Here is a 25,059-nt window from a genome sequence, read left to right on the forward strand (position 1 = left end):
GACCCTTCACATGTAAACTGCCAAATATTAAAGGCAGGTGAAATAGATCCACACAAGGTCTGCATCACAATACTGTACAGTATGACCAAAAATGTGTATTGCGGTATTTTTGTAAGTTATGGCGAGTTCCACGGTATTTTACGGTACCCCCCCAAATAATATGTGACCCGCGAGCTCTCCTTCTCCCCCTCCCCGAATGAACTATCAGCCGCTGCGCTGTACTGTACTCTGTATTCCTGTGCCCGGGCTGCAAATATTTAAAAAAAAACTTTAACTCACCTTCCTACGTTCCCCCGTTACTCCGGTACCGGCCTCACGGGATTGGAACGTCACAGAGCTGTCAGCCTATCAACGGTCGCAGCGATTTCCCGCCTCGGCCGGTGATAGGCTGAGCGCATTGTCATTTAAGAAGCCGGCCGGCTCCTTACAGGACAATGCGCTCAGCCTATCACCGGCCGAGGCGGGAAATCGCTGCGACCGTTGATAGGCTGACAGCTCTGTGACGTTCCAATCCCCAGGAAGAGCGTCAGGCTGTTACTGGAGGCTGTTAACGGGGGAACGTAGGTGTAGGTAAGTTAAAGTTAGTTTCTTAATATTTGCAGCCTGGGCACAGGAATACAGAGTACAGTACAGGGCAGCGGCTGATAATCCATTGGGGGAGGGGGAGAAGGAGCGCTCGTGGATCACATATGATTGGGGGTAGAGAAGGAGCGCTCGCGGGTCACATATGATTGGGGGGGTAGAGAAGGAGCGCTCGCCGATCACATATGATTGGGGGGGGGGGTAGAGAAGGAGCGCTCGCTGGTTACATATGATTAGTTCCCCGATGTGGGGACAGCGCGCTGCGGCTGATAATTCATTGATTCGAGGGGGGGAGGGGTCTAACCGATATTGCCGTATGGGAAAAATTCATAAAGTGCAGGAACAAAATTCGGTATGAACCGATATACCGCCCAACACTACAGACACCTGTGAGTCTTTTCTTTTCTAATTTCCAACATTTGGGTAGGTACCATTTTAAGATGTCACTACTTAAAATTTTGACATACAAACATAGAATATGTCGGCAGATAAGAACCATTTTTCCCATCTAGTCTGCCCAATAATCTGAATCCTATCAATAGTCCCTGGCCCTATCTTATATGAAGGATAGCCTTATGCTTATCCCATGCATGCTTAAACTCCTTCACTGTATTTGCAGCGACCACTTCTGCAGGAAGGCTATTCCATGCATCCACTACTCTCTCAGTAAAGTAATACTTCTTAATACTACTTTTAAACCTTTGCCCCTCTCATTTAAAACTATGTCCTCTCGTGGTAGTTTTTCTTCTTTTAAATATGCTCTCCTCCTTTACCGTGTTGATTCCCTTTATGTATTTAAAAGTCTCTATCATATCCCCTCTGTCTCTTCTTTCTTCCACGCTATACATGTTAAGGTCCTTTAACCTTTCCTGGTAAGTTTTATCCTGCAATCCATGTACTAGTTTAGTAGCTCTTCTCTTAACTCTCTCTAGTGTATCTATATCCTTTTGGAGATACGGCCTCCAGTACTGCTCACCAGTGTTCTGTACAGCAGCATGAGCACTTCTCTCTTTCAACTGCTTACACCTCTCCCTATGCATCCAAGCATTCTGCTAGAATTTCCTGCTGCTTTATTACATTGTTTTCCTACCTTTTAAGTCTTCTGAAATAATTACTCCTAAATCCCTTTCCTCAGATACTGAGGTCAGGACTGTGTCAAATATTTTATATTCTGCCCGAGGGTTTTTACGCCCCAGGTGCATTATCTTGCACTTATCCACATTAAATTTCAGTTGTCAGAGTTCTGACTATTCTTCTAGTATTCCTAAATCCTTTTCCATTTGGCATAACCCTCCAGGAACATCAACCCTGTTAAATATCTTTGTGTCATCAGCAAAAAGACACATCTTAACATCGAGACCTTTTGCAATATAACTAATGAAGATCTTAAACAAAATTGGTCCCAGTATAGATCCCTGAGGTACCCCACTGGTAACAAGACCTTGCTCTGAATATTCTCCATTGACTACAACCCTCTGTTGTCTATTACACAGCCACTGCCTAATCCACTCAACAATATTGGAGTCCAAGCTAAATGACTGCAGTTTATTGATAAATTTCTACGTGGGACAGTGTCAAAAGCCTTACTAAAATCTAGATATGCAATGTCTACTGCCCCTGAGACAGGGGGCGGGATGATGAGGGGATGAGAGAGGGGGAAATGATGAGGGGGGATGATGAGGGGATGAGACAGGGGGAAATGATGAGGGGGGAGATGATGAGGGGATGAGACAGGGGGAAATGATGAGGGGGGGATGATGAGGGGATGAAACAGGGGGAAATGATGATGAGGGGATGAGACAGGGGGAAATGATGAGGGGGGATGATGAGGGGATGAGACAGGGGAAAATGATGAGGGGGGAATGATGAGGGACATGATGAGACAGGGTGGGGGGGGATGATGAGACAGGGTGGGGGGATGATGAGACAGGGTGGGGGGGATTATGAGACAGCGTTGGGGGATGATGAGACAGGGTGGGTGGATGATGAGGGGAAATGATGGGGGACATGATGAGACAGGGTGGGGGGATGATGAGGGGGGAATGATGGGGGACATGATGAGACAGGGTGGGGGGATGATGAGGGGGGAATGATGGAGGACATGATGATACAGGGTTGGGGGATGATGAGGAGGGAATGATGGGGAACATGATGAGACAGGGGGAAATGATGGTGGGGGAGGCACTAAATGCTTAATGTCTGTATGGCTAGTGGTGGTCTATGACAGGGGGAAATGATGAGACATGGGGAGATGAGACATAGGGGGTGGCGATGAGAGGGGTAAATGTGGCACAGGGACTGATAAAAGGAATGATGTGGCACTGGAGGGGACAGGGCCAAACTGAGGTGCAGAAGAAAATGAAGTTGGGGAGGGATAAAGTGGCATTTAGTCCAAGTCAATTATTTAACATTTTATTTTTTTTCACTTAAATTTCCCTGTTAAAATGGGGGTGCGTGTTATACGCCGATAAATACGGTAATACATTATAGCGTGTTCTTCAATAAGGGAATCTTGTGGGGAGGCCACAAAAACAATGAACTTTAGGAAGGCAACGTTTGATCAACTCAGAGAAGCCCTCAACAATATAAAATGGGATAATGTCCTCAAAAACAGGAATACTGACACTAAATGGGAGACTTTTAAAAATATCTTAAATTCTCACTGTAAGGAAGTTAATATCACCAACCATTCCCATTTTATTAAGGTGTATCCATATAAATGGCACACCCAGTACATTTTTCTCTATAGTTTTTTAATGCTTCTTCATCCTTTTTAAGTAGTATAAATGTTTTATTTTTTGTCATTTATTGCCCCCTTAACATTTTTATTCCTCCATATTGGTTTTCTTTTATTCCTGACCCTTTTATTTCCATAAGCGGTGGTTTTGTTTGTTAACTTCACCAATCACATAAAAGTTTGCCTCATCACTGAACAAAATCAGTGTTGCTATCAGTGTGTGAAGAGTGGGAGAAGAGGGTTGCATTGACAATCCAACACAATGGGCAGCACATTGAACACATTTTGTAAGTGGTCAGAAACTTGTAAATAACTCATGAAAGAATAAAGTTATGTTAAAACCAAGCACATCATTGTTTTTCTTGTGAAATTCCCAATAAGTTTGATGTGTCACATGACCCTCTACCTATTGAAAAAGCAAAAGTTGGATTCAAAATGGCCGACTTCAAAATGGTCACCACCCATCTTGAAAAGTTTCCCCCCCCCCCCCTCACATATACTAATGTGCCACAAACAGGAAGTTAATATCACCAACCATTCCCATTTTATTAAGGTGTATCCATATAAATGGCCCACCCTGTAGAATATGTAAAAAACTGATAAAAGAGATAGACTCATTGCCAAAGAGCGTAAAACTAACCCCAAAATGTTCTTTAACTATATAAATAGCAAAAAGGTTAAAAATGAAACTGTTGGTCCTATAAAAACGATAAAGAAGAAATTATAAACAGGGATCGGGAAAAAGCAAATATATTAAACAAATTCTTCTCCACTGTATTCACCGAGGAAAATGAAATACTGGGTAAAATACAGCGAGATAAGGTAAACTCCCCTGTACAGGTCACCTGTCAACTCAGGAAGAAGTACAGTGCCGCGTACAAAAAATCAAAATAGACAAATCACCAGATCCAGATGGCATTCACCCCTGTGTTCTAAAGGAATTAAGTAATGTAATAGACAGACCCCTATTTTTAATATTCAGGGACTCTATAGTGACAGGGACTGTTCCCCAGGGCTGGCTCATGGCAAATATAGTGCCAATATTTAAAAAGGGGTCAAAAGGTGACCCCGGAATTATAGGCCTGTTAGTTTAACCTCGGTTGTATGTAAATTGTTTGAGGGTTTTCTAAGAGATGCTATTTAGGAGTATCTTGATAAAAATAAATGTATGACTCCATATCAGCATGGCTTTATGAGGGATCGGTCTTGTCAAACTAACCTGATTAGCGATTCCCCCAGCTCCAGACTGGACCTGGGGAATCGCTGGATTGTCGTATATCTGGATTTTTCCAAAGCATTTGATACGGTGCCACATAAAAGAGTGGTGCATAAAATGAGAACGATGGGGCTGGGGGAGAATGTGTGTAAGTGGGTAAGTAGCTGGCTCAGTGATAGGAAACAGAGGATGGTTATTAATGATACTTAGTCTGGTTGAGTGGCTGTTACTAGTGGGGTACCACAGGGTTCAGTCTTGGGTCCTGTTCTATTTAATATATTCATAAATGACCTTGTAGAGGGGTTTAATAGTAAAGTAGCAATCTTTGCAGATGACTTTAAACTCTGTAAAGCGGTAAACACTATAGAGGACAGTGCACTATTACAAATGGATCTGGATAGGTTGTAGGTTTGGGCTGAGAAGTGGCACATGAGTTTCAACACTGATAAATTTAAGGTAATGCACATGGGGAAGAAAAATCCGGGCTGGGATTATGTGTTAAATGGGACAACACTTGGCACGACTGATGTGGAAAAGGACTTGGGAGTCTTAGTTAACAGTAATTTTAGCTGTAGTGACCAGTGTCTGGCAGCTGCTGCCAAGGCAAATAAAATCATGGGGTGCATCAATAGGGGCACTGTACAAATCACTAGTCAGATCACACATGGAATACTGTGTACTGTACTGGGCACCAGTGTACAAGAAAGATATAGTGGAGCTGGAGAGGGTTTAAAGACGGGCAACCAGGATAATACGGGGAATGGGGGGACTACCGTACCCAGAAAGATTTTCAGAATTGGGGTTATTTTGTTTAGAAAAAAGAATGCTTAGGGGAGACATAACTATGTATGAATTTATCAGGGGACAGTACAGTTATCTCTCCCATGATCTATTTATACCCAGGACTATATCTATAACAAGGGGGCATCATCTACGTCTTCAGGAAAGAAGGTTTCTACACCAGCACAGATGGGGGTTCTTTACTGTAAGAGCAGTGAGACTGTGGAATTCTCTGCCAGAGGAGGTGGTCATGGTGAACTCTGTAAAAGAATTCAAAAGGGGTCTGGATGCATTTTTGGAGAGTAATAACATTGCTGGTTATGTATACTAGATTTATAGGGACAGAACGTTGATTCAGGGATTTATTCTGACTGCCATATTTGGAGTCGGAAAGGGATTTTTACCTCTAGTATGAGGGTTTTTTGCCTTCCTCTGGATCAACTCAGTAGGAACTCATTAGAGATATAGGTGGAACTTGATGGTCTTTTTCAACCTTATTAACTGTTACTATGTTATTTTAGGAATGTGATAATGAAATGTGTGGATATGCATGGGGGTATGGTATGATGTAATGGTAACAGTAGTATGAGTGATGGAGAGAACAAAAGCCGAGATGACAGGGTAAATATCCATGATAGGAGCAGAAATGGATGGTCATGGAAAAATGGCAGGATGTAGAGGGTTATGAATAAGTGTATGAATGGGGAAACTATTGGGGGGGGGTGTCAAGGTGAACATGCAAGTACATAAAAATGAAGGAGGCGTGGGGGGAAACATAATGGGGGGGGGTCAAAATCACAAATTAATCATTTTGTTGAAACCTGGGGGGGGGACCAAGGTTTGGAGGGAGTGGATCCAGTAGTTCTCCCTGCGTCTCAGTGTGCTGTATCTGTGTGTGGGATACTTCTTTGTTAATCTGTTCAATGGGGGGGGGGGCTTTGATGAGGCCGAAGTCACATGAGTGGGACTCATGGAACTGGTGTTGCTCCAGTGTTTATTAATGCCCTCCTTAAAACATCGGATAGTGCGCCCCACGTATTGGAGTCCACACGAACATTGTAGGAGGTAGATCACATATTGTGAACTGCAGTGAAGTCTGGTTTTGATGGGGTATGAAAATTTGGTGGTGGTGAAGGTGAAGGAACTGCATTTATGGGTGATGACGGGACAACACTTGCATCTGGACAATCCACATCTGTGCTACCGATGACACCCCGAAAATTGGAGGAGGTTGACTGGGTGGTATGGGTTTGAGTTTACTCGGGGCTACCATATTTCGTATAGTACGCCCCCTTCTGAAGGTCACTGACGGTTTGATAGGTAAAAGTGGACCCAGGTACTGGTCTTTCAGTAAGATCGGCCAATGGTCAAGCAGGATTTTCTTAATGGTGGCATATTCATGACTATAGGTGGTGATGAAGTTTCGAGACCTGTCACGGTTAGGAGCGGTGGCCATAGATTTGGGTAACAAACAGTTTTTTTGGGTCAGGGTATGCGCCCTGTTGTAGGAGGATTGCACAAGGGTGCGAGGGTAACCCTTGGCCTTAAATCTTGCCTTGAGAATCTTGCTGTGGATAATGTAGTCTCCTTCTTATGTGAAGTTCCTCCTTATCCTCTTGAATTGGCCGTAAGGAACATTGCATAGCCACTTCTTGTAGTGCCCACTGTCATAAACCTCTACATCCTGCCATTTTTCCATGACCATCCATTTCTGCTCCTATCATGGATATTTACCCTCTCATAACTTATCTCTGCTTTTGTTCCCTCCGTCACTTATACTACTGTTACCATTACATCATGACTTACCCTCCATGCATATCCACACACTTCATTATCACATTCCTACAATATATTGTACTCAATAAATACCTGTTCCACATCTCCTTTATTATCTATTATTCTTAATCTTTTATTACACCATACCCTTGTTTTATTCCTGTACACACCACCACTAATTTCTTTCAATACATTATAACCACCTAGTGCCCGTTCCTCATCTCTTCCCCGTTATTCCAGCAAATACATGTGAGTGTTTAGCGCACACTGCGCTACTCTGTTAAACACTGCCCCTGCAGCACTGTTCGCATTAGGAGATGCGTCTCTATGACAATGCGCCTCTGCTCTCAGACGTGGCTGCCACTACCTTAGCGACGCGTCCTTAGAGACAACTACTTCCGCTCACAGTCCGGATGCACCACGGAGGTCCCCGGCTACCGATTATCTGTTCAATACTTGTATACTACACTGCCATGTAATTTCTGCATGTCACCACCTGGATTGTCTTATAATCTTAATTCTACATGTCTTTATTTATGCTAATGTTGATTATTTGTTTTGTGTTGCTTCATTCACTGTATTGTAGTTTGGCCCCTCCCCCTTTTATTTGTGCGTCAAATTTGACTGTATTTAAACCCTGTATAGCACTATCACTGATCTGAAGAAGGGGGTGCTGTCCCCCGAAATGCATTATCCTGTTTGCTTTGCTGTATTCTCAATAAAGCGGTCCATCTTTGTTTCACATCACTTTTCTGGTCCGATCTTTCTTTTCCACACTGGAAACCAGCAGCGCCACCTCCTACATGTTTTTTGCATCATTCAAAGAATGTGGCTCAACACCTGATCCTGTGCTCCCTGCAATTAAAGGTGTTTTCCTAAACAACATGGAATGATGAGCTGATGCAGTTTGTTATTGACTTTAGTGTTATAAAATCAAGGCTTTGTCCAAGCGGAAGCACAGGCATGGACAAAGTCCAGTAAGTCAGGGTGGACTAGCACTCCCCTGTGCTCTCTCCTGTCCTATTAACCTGTTGGGGACCACGGGCGTATGGATACGCCCTTGCGTCCTTGTACTTAAGGACCAAGGGCGCACCTGTACACCTGTGGGAATTTCGATCCCCGCTGCTAGCCGGATGGGGATCGGAACGGGATGCCAGCTGAAATCATTCAGCAGGCATCCTGTGCAAATGCCTGGGGGGGTCCTGTGATCGATTCAGATCGGCCATTCGCGGCGATTCCGGGCTGATCGGGTCTCTGATGACCCAATAGCCCGAAAAATAGGGATGATCAGAACTGCCAGAGACAGCCCCGATAATCCTAATGGATAGGAGCGAGGTGGCAGGGGTGCCACCTCCTCCTATCCCCTGCGATTGGCCATTCAGTACTGAGGGCGGGAGGTGTCAGTTGAGATCCCCTGCTCTGCCCGCCCCTGGATGTCTGGGCAGAGCAGGGGAAGATGACGGCGATGTGCAGGGAAGATGGTGGGGACTGGCGGTCATTACCTCGATCACGGTGCGGCGCGGAGACCAGGACCGGCGGCTGACAGGAGGTGGCAGGCAAGTGGAGGCAGCAGCGGTGGTTTCCCAGATGCAGCAGTGAAGAAAGTGATCTTCACTGCTGTATCTAGGAGTTTCAAAACTACGACTCCCAGCATGCCCAGACAGCCTTTGGCTGTCTGCGCATTCTGGGAGCTGTAGTTTTGCAACAGCTGGAGGGCCACCGTTTGAAGACCACTGTCTTTCCAGATGTTGCAAAACAACAACTCTCAGCATGCCCAGACAGTCCAGGCATGCTGGGAGTTGTAGTTCTGTAACATTTGGCCCTTCAGATGTTGCAGAACTACAACCCCCAGCATGCCCGGACAGTCTCAGCATGCTGGGAGTTGTAGTTTTGCAACATCTGGAAGGGCACTGTTTGGAGACCACTATACAGTTGTTTCCAAACTGTAGCGCTCCAAATGTCAATTCAAAGCATGCAGAGACTGTCCAGGCCTGCTGGGAGTTGTAGTTCGGCAACATCTGGCCCTTCAGGTGTTGCCGAACTACAACTCCCAGCATGCCTGGGCAGTCTGGGCGTGCTTGAAGTTGAAGTCTTGCAACATCTGGAGGGCTACAGTTTGGAGACCACTACACAGTTCAGCTGTCTGGGCATGCTGGGAGTTATAGTATTGCAACAACTGGAGGCACACTGGTTGGGAAACATTGTCTGTTTCCTAACTCAGTGTTTCCCAACCCGTGTGCCTCCTGCTGTTGCAAAACTTTAACTCCCAGCATGCACTGACAGACCATACATGCTGGGAGTTGTAGTTTCGCACATGGGTTAGGAAACAGACAGTGGTGCGGAAACACTGCGGTAGTCTGTTACCTAACTCAGTGTTTCCCATTCCCAACCAGTGTGCCTCCAGCTGTTGCATAACTGCAACTCCCAGCATGCACGGTATGTCAGTGCATGCTGGGAGTTGTAGTTTTGCCGCCCACCCCACCACGTGAATGTAAAGGGTACATCCACATGGGCGGGGGTTTACAGCAAGTTTCCGCCTTAAGTTTGAGATGTGGCAAAACCCCGGCCCGAGTGAATGTACCCCAAAAACACTACACTAATCCTAAATAAAGAGTAAAACACTACATATACACTACACCCCCAATAAAAATTAAAAATGTCTTGTAAGTCAATTTTTTCAAAACTGAGCCTCCAGCTGTTGCAATATAACAACTCCCAGTATTGCCGGACAGCCGTTGACTGTTCAGGCATGTTGGGAGTTTTGCAACAGCTGGAGGCACCCTGTTTTGGGAAAACTGACATACAGTATTTTTGGTGGAGGAGGCAAGTGTAACGCTTGCATCCAGGTACACCCCTATGAAAATCCCTAATTTAGGCCTAAAATGCGCATGGCCCTCTCTCACTTCAGAGCCCTGTCTTATTTCAAGGCAATAGTTTAGGGCCACATGTGGGGTATTTCCGTACTCAGGAGAAATTGCACTACACATTTTTCGGGGCTTTTTCTCCTTTTACTCCTTATGAAAAGGTAAAGTTGGGGTCTACACCAGCATGTTAGTGCACAGCCCACTGTTACAAAGATCTCTCAAACACCAGTGGGGTGTACATGCTCACTGCACCCCTTGTTACATTCCTTGAGGGGTGTAGTTTCCCAAATAGTATGCCATGTGGGGTGTTTATTGCTGTTCTGGCACCATGGGGGCTTCCTAAATGTGACATGCCCCCCAAAAACCATTTCAGCAAAATTCGCTTTCCAAAAGCCCAATGTTGCGCCTTCCCTTCTGAGCCCTCTAGTGCACCCGCAGAGCACTTTACATCCACATATGAGGTATTTACTTACTCAAGAGAAATGGGGTTTCAAAAAAATTTTGGGACATTTTCACCTATTACCCCTAGTGAAAATGAAAAATTTGGGGTAACTTCAGCATTTTTGTAAAAAAAAAAAAAAAAAAAAACATTTTTCATTTTCACGTCCAACTTTATTGAAAATCCGTCAAACACCTGTGGGTGTTAAGGCTCACTGTACCACTTGTTACGTTCCTTGAGGGGTGTAGTTTTACAAATAGTATGCTATGTGGCTTGTTTTTCTCTGTTCTGGCACCATAGAGGCTTCCTAAATGCAACATGCCCCCCAAAAACCATTTCAGCTAAATTTGCTCTCCAAAATCCCATTGTCGCTCCTTCTCTTCTGAGACCTCTGTGCACCCACAAAGCACTTTACCTCCACATATGAGGTATTTCCTTACTCGAGAGAAATTGGGTTACAAATTTTGAGGGGCTTTTTCTCCTTTTATCCCTTGTAAAAATAAACAATATGGGTCTACAAGAACATGTTAGTGTAAAAAATGAAGATTTTTTATTTTCGCATTCCACTGCTATTCCTGTGAAACACCTAAAGGGTTAACAAACTTTCTGACTGTCATTTTGAATAATTTGAGGGGTGCAGTTTTCATAATGAGGTCCATTATTGGGTATTTCTAACATAATGACCCTCAAATTCACTTCAAAACTGAACTGGTCCCTGAAAAATTCAGATTTAGAAATTTACTTGAAAAATTGCTGCTATACTTTGAAGCCCTCTGATGTCTTCAAAAAGTAAAAACATGTCAACTTTATGATGAAAACATAAAGAAGACATATTGCATATGTGAATCAATATATAATTTATTTGATATGTCTGTTTTCCTTACAAGCAGAGAGCTTCAAAGTTAGAAAAATGCTAAATTTTCTAATTTTTCATGAAATTTTCTAATTTTTCACCAAGAAATGATGCAAGTATCGACTAAAATTACCGCTATCAGAAAGTAGAATATGTCACGAAAAAACAGTCTATGAATCAAATTCATAAGTACAAGCATCCCAGAGTTATTAATGCTTAAAGTGACAGTGGTCAGATATGCAAAAAATGCTCTGGTCCTTAGGGTCACACAACAGGTACACTTTAAAGCATACCTGTCAGATCCCACAAAAAAGCAAAACTGTTATATGTTACTCAGTACATAATCCTGATCATGTGCATGTAATTTATGTCTCTATCACCGATATTTCACTAAAAATAGCATATTACACCTGTTCAATGTCTTTTCCATCTTGTCAAAGGGAAGGGGCATGTCTCTCTCTTGCCTGAACTGTGATGACTCCTCCCCCTCCCTCATTGTGCTGACTCACTGTTCTTGGGAGCCTGGCAGCCCTGCTCTGTAACCCTTTCCTCTCTTGATTTATGCTGTGTACACACACACACACACACACACACAATAATCATTGGAGATTGCCTGTACTCTACCACCAGACAATATGGTGAGTGTATAACTTAGATCTTCCTATTTCATCATGTGTGTCATCCTTAGGCAGTCCTGTAATACTGGGACTTTTTAGTTTTGCAAAAGCTGTAGGCACACAGCTGAAGGCAACACTGTTGCAAAAAAAGAGTCATCCAAACAGTGTACCTCCAACTATTCCAAAATTACAACTCCCAGCATGCCCAGACAGCCTTTGACTGTTCAGGCATGCTTGGAGTTGTAGTTTTGCAACAGCTGGAGGCACATGTTTGATAAAATTCTGTGTTACAGCAGTGTTGCAGCTGGCTGTGTTCCTCCTGCAGCCTTGTTAATCATTCATCTTGTTTCTATAACCCTTGGACACCTCATGCTGCTATGGGACTCATCAGAGGTATGGGGACCCCTAGTGGTGGGATTTTCAAAGGCAGTTTTCTTTAAGAAAATGGGAAATTTTTTAAAAGAAGTATTTAACCCCTTAAGGACCAATGACGTACCGGTACGTCATTGGTCCTGCTCTTCTGATATAACGCGGGGTTACACAGTAACCCCGCGTCATATCATGGCGGGCCCGGCGTCATAGTGAAGCCGGGACCCGCCTCTAATAGCGCGCAGCGCCGATCGCGGCGCCGCGCGCTATTAACCCTTTAGCCGCGCGCTCAAAGCTGAGCCGCACGGCTAAAAGTGAAAGTGAAAGTTCCCGGCTAGCTCAGTCGGGCTGTTCGGGATAGCCGCGGCTAATCGCGGCATCCCGAACAGCTGACAGGACAGCGGGAGGGCCCCTTCCTGCCTCCTCGCTGTCCGATCGCCGAATGACTGCTCAGTGCCTGAGATCCAGGCATGAGCAGTCATGCGGCAGAATCGTTGATCACTGGTTTCTTATGAGAAACCAGTGATCAACATAGAAGATCAGTGTGTGCAGTGTTATAGGTCCCTATGGGACCTATAACACTGCAAAAAAAAAGTGAAAAAAAAAAGTGAATAAAGATCATTTAACTCCTCCCCTATTAAAAGTTTGAATCACCCCCCTTTTCCAATAAAAATAAAACACAGTGTAAATAAAAATAAAAATAAACATATGTGGTATCACCGCGTGCGGAAATGTCAGAATTATAAAAATATATCATTAATTAAACCGCTCGGTCAATGGCGTGCGCGGAAAAAAATTCCAAAGTCCAAAATAGTGCATTTTTGGTCACTTTTTATATAATTTAAAAATGAATAAAAAGTGATCAATAAGTCCTATCAATGCAAAAATGGTACCGTTAAAAACTTCAGATCACGGCGCAAAAAATGAGCCCTCATACCGCCCCATACACGGAAAAATAAAAAAGTTATAGGGGTCAGAAGATGACAATTTTAAACGTATTAATTTTCCTGCATGTAGTTATGATTTTTTCCAAAAGTCCGACAAAATCAAACCTATATAAGTAGGGTATCATTTTAATCGTATGGACCTACAGAATACATATCAGGTGTCATTTTTACCGAAAAATGTACTACGTAGAAACGGAAGCCCCCAAAAGTTACAAAACAGCGTTTTTTTTTCAATTTTGTCGCACAATGATTTTTTTTCCCGCTTCACCATAGATTTTTGGGCAAAATGACTGACGTCATTACAAAGTAGAATTGGTGGCGCAAAAAATAAGCCATCATATGGATTTTTAGGTGTAAATTTGAAAGAGTTATGATTTTTTAAAGGCAAGGAGCAAAAAACGAAAATGCAAAAACGGAAAACCCTCCGGTCCTTAAGGGGTTAAGGAAAACTATTGTTCTGCGAACTTGTACAACATATAAAAAGTTTTTACTGTATATCTAACAATGTCCATTTAAGATCTGGTAGGTAGCTGCCCATTTTAATGTTTATGTTATATCGTAATTGTTGTAATAAAAAAAATATTTTAGTTTTTTCATAAAGAGAACTTTTGAAAAAAAAAAGTTGCATAATTCCATTCATTATCAGTTTACATCTTTACTTTTGGTGCCTAGTTTACTACTGAGGCATAAACAGTAAACTAGGTGGTTACCACTACATAAAAAGTCTGATGTTTATGATCAAGTATTGATGACCGACCCTATCCCCTCTCTCATTGAGGCATGAACTGAGCATATACTGCCCAGCTGACAGTCTAGGCCTCATTAACATATCTGACACTGAAACTACCAATTGCTGATCAAGGGGAGCCTAGAAAAAAATGGATGGTGACAACATAGGATTTTTTACGAAGACCAGAGGTCCTCTGTAATGTTTCCCTTTTCTTTGGTATTTTTTTCTTTCACTGCCCTGAGTAATTTACAAATTGGAGTATTCAGGACTAAGATATCTGGTGTTTCCTTGTTCTAATACAGATGCTAAATGGAGAAATGAAACAACTTTACACTGCTATAACCAGAGCCAGAGTAAACCTATGGATATTTGATGAAAACCATGAGAAGCGCGCACCTGCATTTGAGTACTTTATGAAAGGAAGTTTTGTTCAGGTGGTACAGACAGATAAAAACAACGGTAAGTTATTTTGGATTGTTTATTATGATTTTAAAATATTGAACTGCTTACTTTAACCACTTAAGGACACAGGGCGGACATGTACACCCTTGCTCCCTGGAACTTAAGGACCCCGGTGTGTAACTGTACACCCGTGGGAATTCCAGTCCCCGCCACTCGCCGGGCAGGGACCGGACCAGGATGACTGCTGCGATTTCGGTCTTACGGGTCACGTGTGACCCAATGACCCTTAATTAGAAGGTGATCGGCGTTGTACTATCACCTCCTGTTGCTGGGGGGGGGGGGGGGGGTGGCGATCATGTCACCTCCCCAGGAGCACTGCATTGATCGTCCAACCAATACCAGCTGGCAGAGGAGTGGCTAATGTCCCCTTTTCTCAGCTCTGCCAGCCCACCGATCTCAGTCAGCATGCAGAGCTGAGAGAAGGTGCCAGGGACCCCCCTCTGCGAAGATCTGTGCCCCTCAGGGCAGAGAAAGTGTCCTCCTGCCACCCTTAGTGCAGGGACAGATAAAGTGAGGGAAAGGTATGTGAAGGTGTTTAAAAAAAAATAAAAAATTAACAACGGGTACCAGGGAGCGGCGTGACACCACCCCAATGCAGCGTTTCGGGATCAACCTTTGTCGACAAAGGATGATCCCAAAACGCCACATTGGGGTAGTGTCACACCGCTCCCTGGTACCAACTGCTCATTGTGGTTAAGTATGTACGGGAACAACAAATTGATACTTACCTCTGATTAATATGTAGCATGATTTGTATGCACAGGATACATGCAGTATATGTTTTAATAACTTAAGCCTGTCAGGTGTTATGCCAGGGTCCAGTGTGACACTTTTTGGTGTCTTTTCCTCCACTCTTGTGGAATTCTCTATGGGTTTTAAACAAATGTATTAATAAACATTATGGTTTTTTGTATTCTGGATAAATGACTCAATTTTTTCTAGCTTATATCATCCGCCAGTACATTCCCCCGAAGCGGGCACGGTATGGCGTGAAACTCTACAAACTTTGTGAGAGTACCTCCGGGTACACTTACAGGTTTAGAGTATATAAGGGATGAGATTCCCGTACTGAACCCCCAGAATGTCCACTCCCAAAATCGTTTGGGAGCTTGTGCACCCATTGCTGGATAAGGGTTACCACGTGTACATGGACAACTTTTATACCAGCATCCCTCTGTTCACATCCCTTGCCGCCAGATCCACGTCCGCTTGTGGGACCGTGCGGAAGAACCAGAGAGGCCTCCCTCTAAATTTTGTTAAGACACCTATGCCCAAGGGTGAGTCCTTACCCATGAAAACCTGTTGCTGGTGAGGTATAAGGATAAGAGGGATATCCTTATGCTGACCACAATTCATGGTAACAGCAGCTCACCTGTCCCTGTGCGAGGTACCACAACAACGGTCCTCAAGCCCGATTGTATTCTGGACTACAATCAGTATATGGGGGGGAGAGTTGATCTCTCTGATCAAGTCCTCAAGCCATACATGGCCATGCGGAAAACACAGGTATGGTACAGAAAAGTTGCGGTCTACTTGGTACAGGTTGCCATGTACAACTCTTGTACTGTCCCAGTATGCTGGCAACACAGGGACATTCCTCCAGTTCCAAGAAGAAGTCCTAAAGGTCCTGATCTTTGGCGATCGGGAAAGAGCAGGCCGGACTTCCCAAGGAACTGGAGTTATGGCTAGAAGGGTGGAGGAGTGTTTAAACTAGGGACTGGGGGGGGGGGGGGGGGGGGGGGAACCTACAACATACAGGGGGAAGATAGTGTAGATAGAGAGGGGGGACTTAGTAATATACCTGGGGGTGGAGCGTAGGGAGGGATTAGAATAGTTAATACGGATAGGCTTCATAGGAAGAAAAATCATACACCATTGTATTGCATGTTGACTAATGCCAGAAGTCTGACCAATAAAACTGACGAACTGGAGTGGTTGATGTCTGAAGAAAATTATGACATAGTGGGTATAACAGAGACTTGGTTGGGCGGTCAACATACAGGGTTATAGTCTATTCAGGAAGGATCGGACAAAAAGGAAAGGGGGAGGAGTCTGTCTTAATGTGAAATCAAGTCTGAAGGCCGCACTGCGAGAGGATATACGGGAGGGAAACAATAATGTGGAGAAATTATGGGTAGAAATATATGGAGATAAAAATAAAAAAATTCTGATAGGGGTTTGTTATAAGCCACCAAACATAATGGAAGAGTCAGAAGATCAATTACTGAACCAAACAAACAAGGCAGCAAATCAGAATGATGTGATAATAATGGGGAACTTTAACTATCCTGATATAAACTGGGAGACTGAGACCTGTGAATCTCATAAAGGAAACAGGTTTCTGACTATAACTAAATACAATTATCTGTCCCAAATGGTGCAGAGCCCGACCAGAGGGGGCGCCCTACTAGACTTAATATTAACAAACAGACCTGACAGAGTAATTAATGTGCAAGTAGAAGGACACCTAGGAAATAGTGATCATAATATAATACATTATAACTTGTTCTTCAATAAGGGAATCTCTCGAGGGGCCACAAAAACAATGAACTTTAGGAAAGCAAAGTTCGAACAACTCAGGGAAGCCCTTAAAGGAAAACTGTCACATGTTTTGTCCCATACCTGTGGATAGTGCGGGAGACGCTGAACATTTTGAGTCCTACCTTGCCCGAATCCTCTGCGCCGTTCGCCCGCTATAGCTCTTTTTCTGTGTATTCAAATTAGCTGCTAACTGGCACGGGCGGGGTTACTGCCTTCGACTGGCACTGTGATGTAACTGCTGCCCGGCCCGCAGCACCGCTGGCTAATGAATATTTATATATTGCCTTACTATCTCTGTCTCATCTCGGCCGAGTCCCGGACGATACTGCGCATGTGCGGGATTTCTCACTTCCGTACACCCGGAGCAGCGCTGAAGTAAGGGTGTAGGCAGTTTCATGCCTACCATTTATTTGCGAACTCATCTACAATTTGCACACACTAACCAATCAAACTGTATGTTAATTAATAATGTAACTTAACTTGCCTAAGTTAATAAAAAAAAAAAAAAAGTTTGCCACCCACTGTATTCTTATTTTTTTTGTGAAAATATAAATCCCATCATGTCCACACAAATCGATTTGCTGTGTGGGCATGCTGGGAGTTGTAGTTTTGCAAAACATAGCTATACTATGTTTGGTAGTTATATATGTATCTATTTCTACCAAACATAGTAAAGCTAGCTTTTGCAAAACTACAACTCTCATTATGCATAGTCAGGTTTTTGTTATCCGGGCGTGCTGGGAGCTGTAGTTTTGCAAAAAGCTAGCTATGCTGTGTTTGGTAGTTAGATAGATATATATATATATATATATATATATATCTTCGCTAGAGATGAGCGAACTTAAAGTAAATTTGATTCGTCACGAACTTCTCGGCTCGGCGGTTGCTGACTTTTCCTGCATAAATTTGTTCAGCTTTCCGGTACTCCCGTGGGCTGGAAAAGGTGGATACAGTCCTAGGAAAGAGTCTCCTAGGACTGTATCCACCTTTTTCAGCCCACCGGAGCACCTGAAAGCTGAACAAATTTATGCAGGAAAAGTCATCAACTGCCGAGCCGAGAAGTTCGTGACGAATCGAATTTACTGTAAGTTCGCTCATCTCTAATCTCCACCTAACATAGTATAGCTAGCTTTTCCAAAACTACAACTCTCATTATGCATAGTCAGGTTTTTGTTATCCGGGCATGCTGGGAGTTGTGGTTATGCCAAAAGCTAGCTATACTGTGTTTGGTAGTTAGATATATAAATCTCCGCCTAACTACCAAACACAGTATAGCTAGCTTTTGGCATAACCAAAACTCCCAGCATGCCCGGATAACAAAAACCTGAATATGCATAATGAGAGTTGTAGTTTTGGAAAATCTAGCTATACTATGTTAGGCGGAGATTTATATATATATATATATATATATATATATATATATATATATAACTACCAAACACAGTATAGCTAGCTTTTTGCAAAACTACAACTCCCAGCATGCCCGGATAACTATGCATAATGAGAGTTGTAGTGCCAGGTGAAATACAGTGTGATAAGGTAAACTACCCAAGACAAGTCCAGGGGTGTGGACATTTTTTTTAAAACTACTTGTCCAAGGGACTAAAACGGAGCAGAATCTACTTGTCCCTCATAACAATCCACTTGTCCTGGTATAAAAGAATAAGGTCTTTTGTAAATAAAAACTTGATTACTGGCAGACCAGTATGTCACCCCATTAGGTGGATAGGGTCCCTGATAAGTAAGTCAGCCCCATTAATGAAATACTGCAGTGCAAAATAACTTATCCTGACTGCTGGGAAGGGGGTAGGAATGGGGGCTTGTCAGCATGACACAGCGACCGACACGCCCCCCCCCCCCCCATGTATCCCATAGATACATGGAGGGGGCATTTCAGCAGCTGTGTCATGCAGGGATGGAACATTCCCTTCATGCTGTCTGCTGGGGCCTCATACAAGAGATGGGGGGGGGGGGGGGGGGTTGTCCCAGCGGTCAGACCCCCGTGATCTATCACTTATGGGGATAAGTTATTTTGCACTACAATATTCCTTTAAGTAGGTAGTCCCCCTTCAGGTAGGTATGTCCCTTTATTAGGTAGGGATCAAGTAGGGCCCCCTGCGCCAATATGTTACCCCCCCTCTGATGCCCCCTGCACCATTATATTTCCCCCCTCTGTTGACCCCTGTATTCATTATATTCCCCCCCTCTGATGCCACCTGTGTCATTATATTCTCCCCCCTCTGATGCCCCCTGCGCCATTATATTCCCCCCTCTGATGCCCCCTGTGTCATTATATTCCCCCCCTGATGCCCCCTGTGTCATTATATCCACCCCTCTGATGCCCCCTGTGTCATTATATCCCCCCCTATTATGCCCCCTGTGTCATTATATCCCCCCCTCTGATGTCCCCTGTGTCATTATTTCCCCCCCCTCTGATGCCCCCAGGGTCATTATATCCCCCCCCTCTGATGCCCCCAGGGTCATTATATCCCCCCCCCCTCTGATGCCCCCAGGGTCATTATATTCCCCCCCCTCTGATGCCCCGTTTCATTATATTCCCCCCTCTGATGCCCCCTGTGTCCTTATATCCCCCCCCCCCTCTGATGCCCCCTGTGTCATTATACCCCCCTCTAATGCCCCCAGGGTCATTATATCCCCCCCCTCTGATGCCCCCAGGGTTATTATATCCCCCCCCTCTTATGCCCCCTGTGTCCTTATATTCCTCCCCCCTCTGATTCCCCCAGTGTCATTATATTCCCCCCCCTCTGATGCCCCCAGGGTCATTATATTCCCCCTCCCCCCTCTGATGCCCCCAGGGTCATTATATTCCCCCCTCTGATGCCCCCAGTGTGATTATATTGCCCCCCCCCCTCTGATGCCCCCGGGGTAATTATTATATCCCCCCCCTCTGATGCCCCAAAGTCATTATACCCCCCCCTGATGCCCCCTGTGTCATTATATTCCACCCCCTCTGATGCCCCCCTATGTCATTATATTCCCCCCCTCTGATGCCCCCTGTGTCATTATATTCCCCCCTCTGATGCCCCCTGTGTCATTATATCCCCCCCTCTGATGCCCCCAGTGTCATTATATTCCCCTCCCCCCTCTGATGCCCCCAGTGTCATTATATCTCCCCCCCCCCCTCTGATGCCCCCAGGGTCATTATATCCCCCCCCCCTGATACCCCCTGTGTCATTATATTCCCCCCTCTGATGCCCCCTGTGTCATTATATTCCCCTCCCTGATGCCCCCGTGTCATTATACCCCCCTCCCTTCTGATGCCCCCTGTGTCATTATACCCCCCCTCCCTTCTGATGCCCCTTGTATCATTATATTTCAGCCCAACCCCCCTCTCCTCTCCCACATTATTTACCAAACCTCCCCTCCTCTCTGATCCCCTGCTACCTGTACTCCGGTCCCATGTGTGCTCCGGCAGGCTCAGGGGCTTGCCGGTCACTTTTGTTACTGGACCGTTAAAAATATAGTTTTGCCCCTGGTGATCAGGCAGGTCCTCACTCTGCATTCACACAGGTCCGCTCACACTATTACTGTACTTACATCTCGCTCCAGCAGACCGGCACGCCCCCCATGTATCCCATAGATACATGGAGGGGGCATTTCAGCAGCCGTGTCATGCAGGGATGGAACATTCCCTTCATGCTGTCTGCTGGGACCTCATACAAGAGATGGGGGTGTTGTCCCAGCGGTCAGACCCCCGCGATCTATCACTTATGGGGATAAGTTATTTTGCACTACAGTATTCCTTTAAGTAGGTATTCCCCCTCTAAGGTAGGTATGTCCCTTTATCAGGTAGGGATCAAGTAGGGCCCCCTGCGCCATTATGTTCCCCCCCCCCCCCCCCATGACCCCTGCGCCATTATATTTCCCTACTCTGATGCCACCTGTGTCATTATATTCCCCATCTCTGATGCCCCCTGTGTCATTATATTCTCCCCGATGCCCCCTGTGTCATTATATCACCCTCTCTGATGCCCCCTGCGTCATTATATCCCCCCCTGATGTCCCCGTGTCATTATATCCCCCTCTGATGCCCCCAGGGTCATTATATTCCCCCCCCCCCCTCTGATGCCCCCATGGTCATTATATCCCCCCCCCCCTCTGATGCCCCGTGTCATTATATCCCCCCCTCTGATGCCCCCTGTGTCCTTATATTCCCCCCCCCTCTGATGCCCCCTGTGTCATTATATTCCCCCTCCCCCCTCTGATGCCCCCTGTGTCATTATATTCCCCCTCCCCCCTCTGATGCCCCCAGGGTCATTATATCCCCCCCCCCTCTGATGCCCCCTGTGTCATTATATTCCCCCCCTCTGATGCCCCTTGTGTCATTATATTCCCCCCCCTCTGATGCCCCCAGTGTCATTATATCCCCCCCCCTCTGATGCCCCCAGTGTCATTATATCCCCCCCCCCTGAGGCCCCCAGTGTCATTATATCCCCCCCCCCCCCTCTGATGCCCCCAGGGTCATTATTATATTCCCCCCCTCGGATGCCCCAGGGTCATTATATTACAAAAATATCATATGATAAAAATAGATATAAATGCAAACATATATAGGGATATAAAACAGGACAGGGGAAATGAGGGAATCTATCAAAGACATCTGACTATGATGATATTTTTGTAATATTTTTTATCATAAATTTTTATAAATTATTATAAATCATAATTATTTTCATAACACTTAATTATATTATATCAATCTTTTGTACTGAGAATCGTTGCATATACTTTTTTCAGCACACTACATATTTACATTGGACACTACTTATCACTCCTACGAAGTCCATATTATTTATATTAACGTATTTATCGGGGTATACCACGCACCGGCCTATAACACGCACCCTCATTTTACCAAGGATATTTGGGTAAAAAAAGTTTTTTACCCAAATATCCATGATAAAATGAGGGTGCGTGTGTGCGCGGATATACCCCCAGGAAAGGCAGGGAGAGAGAGGCCGTCGCTGCCCGCTTCTCTCCCCCTGCCTTTCCTGGGGTCTAGAGCGCTGCTGTCGGCCCTTCTCACCCCCTGGTTATCGGCGCCGCTGCCCGTTCTGTCCCCCTGACTATCGGTGCCGGCGCCGATAGCCAGGGAGAGAGAAGCGGCGCCGACAGCCAGGGGGAGAGAAGGGGCAGCGGCACCCATTGCCGGCGCCGCTGCCCCGTTGCCTCCCCCCATCCCCGGTGGCATAATTACCTGAGTCCGGTCCGCGCTGCTCCAGGCCTCCGTCGTGCGTCCCCAGCGTCGTTGCTATGCACGGCGCGGCGCTCTGACGTCATGCGCCGCGCCGTTCAGCGCATAGCAATGACACCGGGGACGCACGACGGAGGCCTGGAGCAGCGCGGACCGGACTCAGGTAATTATGCCACCGGGGATGGGGGGAGGCAACGGGGCAGCGGCGCCGGCAATGGGTGCCGCTCCCTTCTCTCCCCCTGGCTGTCGGCGCCGCTTCTCTCTCCCTGGCTATCGGCGCCGGCACCGATAGTCAGGGGGACAGAACGGGCAGCGGCGCCGATAACCAGGGGGTGAAAAGGGCCGACAGCAGCGCTCTAGACCCCAGGAAAGGCAGGGGGAGAGAAGCGGGCAGCGACGGCCTCTCTCCCCCTGCCTTTCCTGGGGGTGTATCGGCGTATAACACGCACACAGACTTTAGGCTAAAAAATTTTGCCAAACAAGTGCGTGTTATACGCCGATAAATACGGTATTTATATTCATTTATTCATCCTAATATACATTGTTATACCCCTATATTTTCACATACATTTAATTGATTATATTCAGATTCTACATATTCCCATTATGTCTCTTCTCCCCTTCTTTTTCTTTTCTTCTCTCTATATATGTGGATCCATCCCATATCTTATACTGAACTTCTATCAGCCAGTTTCCATGTTTTATTAGGCTTGGTAACCATCATGACATCACCATATGGAGACCATATAAATACAGGTCTTTCTTGCCTATCAGACATTCTTTTTGGTCACTGAAGAAAAAGCCCGTGGCTTTGAAACGCGTCTGACCTTGTCTAAAGCACAAAGACATTAGGTATATATCCGCTCAATTACCAACTTGCAACTGCTGGATGCCTGCGGTATCGGGACCACCATTACGCGCGCACTGCTAGCGCATCATTGGGACACGCACCTGTTGTCGGTTACTCATTCGCAGCCCCGGACGGCAGAGCTCCTGGAAACCACTCCTGGACACTACTCCGTTAGGCCGGACGCCTCTCCGTGCCAGCCCAGGACATTCGGAGCCCCCGGAGAGCCACTCACCCCGACCGGAATACAGACAGGCACTGCATCCATCGCGGCTGTTGAGGAGGGTGAGTGGTGCTGTGCACCGCGATACATTCGCTACAATTATACTTACCAATTCAGCTTACTTGCTACTGCATCCAAGACCACAACACTGTTGCAGGACTTATAATTGATTTACCCCTGATAAGTGTTACTATTGAGTCTCTGCAAGACTATATGATACTTGTGACACTCCCGGCATCCGCGCTATATTTGTGATTTTTAGGATACAGCATTGATGGATTCTATTTCTTCTCAAGGAGACTTGTGATCATTGAAAAGAGACTTTTTATCTTTACAGCGGATATTAATTTAATTTATCTTTTGTATTTTTGTGCTATTTTTTATTAACATTTTAACATTTTATTGCCTTTCACCTGCCAGGGCCCTGCCAGGTGATTGGCTGTATACTATATTATTCTACATAATAAACACAATTTTATTTTCACTAAAACAATTGGATCCACATTCTATTCACTCATTTTCTTTTTCCATACCCCTAGTGCTTTAGAGGACTGGTTTTTATATATTTTATATATATATATTTTTTTTTTCCCTATATTAGATTAGGCCCCTTGGGTGGGGGTACCACCTTTAACCTCAAGCACTATACTCTCTCTATATCATAAGTGAGCTACACATTATTATCTAATCCCTGAAAAATTCTGATTTAGAAAATGTCTTCAAAAAGTAAAAACATGTCAACTTTATGATGCCAACATAAAGTAGACATATTGTATATGCGAATCAATATATAATTTATTTGGTATGTCATAGAGCTTCAAATTTAGAAAAATGCTAAATTTTCAAATTTTTCCTTGAAGTATTGGAATTTTTCTAATTGACGAAAATTTACCACTAACATTAAGTAGAATATGTCATGAAAAAAATTCTCGGAATCAGAATGATTTCGGAAAAGCAGCCCAGAGTTAATAATGCTTAAAATGACAGTGGTCAGATGTGCAAAAAATGCTCTGGGCTGTGTCCTTAAGGGGTTAAACTACTGACAACTTTGATTCTTAAGAAATGAGTGATAATTGATCTATAATTACATTAATTCGTAATATATATATATATTTATAGTAGTTATATATGTCAATATAATTTTTACATATGTTATAGTTAATCATGGTTACATGTTCTCTCTTAAAGGGGTACTCCACCCCTGAACATCTTATCCTCTATCCATAGGATAAGATGTCTGATCATGAGGGGGGAGTCAGCCCCTGGGACCCCCAAAGCCACAACTCCCCCTCCCCCTTCCTTTAATCAATGCACTCTACACCAGTTTCTAACTGTCTTAAATGTCTGAGACTGGAACACAGGCAGGTTTAAGTGTGTGCCTATTGGTAAATCCAGTAAAGTGGGTACAGGCAAAGTTTTACAATATGTGGGTCTTAGTCTCCCTCTAAATATTTTAAGTAGTTTCCTACATAATGGCCCTGATTTATTAAAATGTGTGAGAGAAAAACTGGAGAGATTTTTTACACAGCAACCTATCACCGCTCAGCTTTCACTTATACTAGAATTTACTAAGATATCAAAGCTGAGCTGTGATTGGTTGTTATTGTCAAAAAATCTCCAGTTTTTCTCTCACACATTTTGATAAATCAGGACCAAGCACTCTTCACTTTCTGGCCCAAAATGTGATGTATAATGTTGGGCGCCTAGGATTGGGACCTATAGTTCAACTTCACCTTGCTGGTCACACATGCTCAGTGATAGCACTAGGACTTATAAGAAGGTTAGCTATTTGGACATGAAACTGTAGATGATGGGAACTAGAAGCTGAGCTCCAACTGGTGCTATGAGCAATAAAGAAACC

The 25,059-nt window shown here is 44.7% G+C and overlaps 1 protein-coding gene across 8 annotated transcripts in view; it reads left to right on the plus strand.

Annotated features, from left to right (window-relative positions):
* TRANK1 (tetratricopeptide repeat and ankyrin repeat containing 1) overlaps nucleotides 1-25,059 on the plus strand; it is a 300,522-nt gene that overhangs the window by 210,292 nt on the left and 65,171 nt on the right. For all 8 annotated transcript variants that reach the window (XM_056520371.1, XM_056520377.1, XM_056520378.1 and 5 more), the window contains one exon: nucleotides 14,213-14,369. In XM_056520371.1, the coding sequence (XP_056376346.1) occupies nucleotides 14,213-14,369 (157 nt within the window). The remainder of the gene's footprint in view (nucleotides 1-14,212; nucleotides 14,370-25,059) is intronic.

Source organism: Hyla sarda, chromosome 5 (assembly GCF_029499605.1).
Source record: "Hyla sarda isolate aHylSar1 chromosome 5, aHylSar1.hap1, whole genome shotgun sequence".
NCBI lineage: Eukaryota > Metazoa > Chordata > Amphibia > Anura > Hylidae > Hyla > Hyla sarda.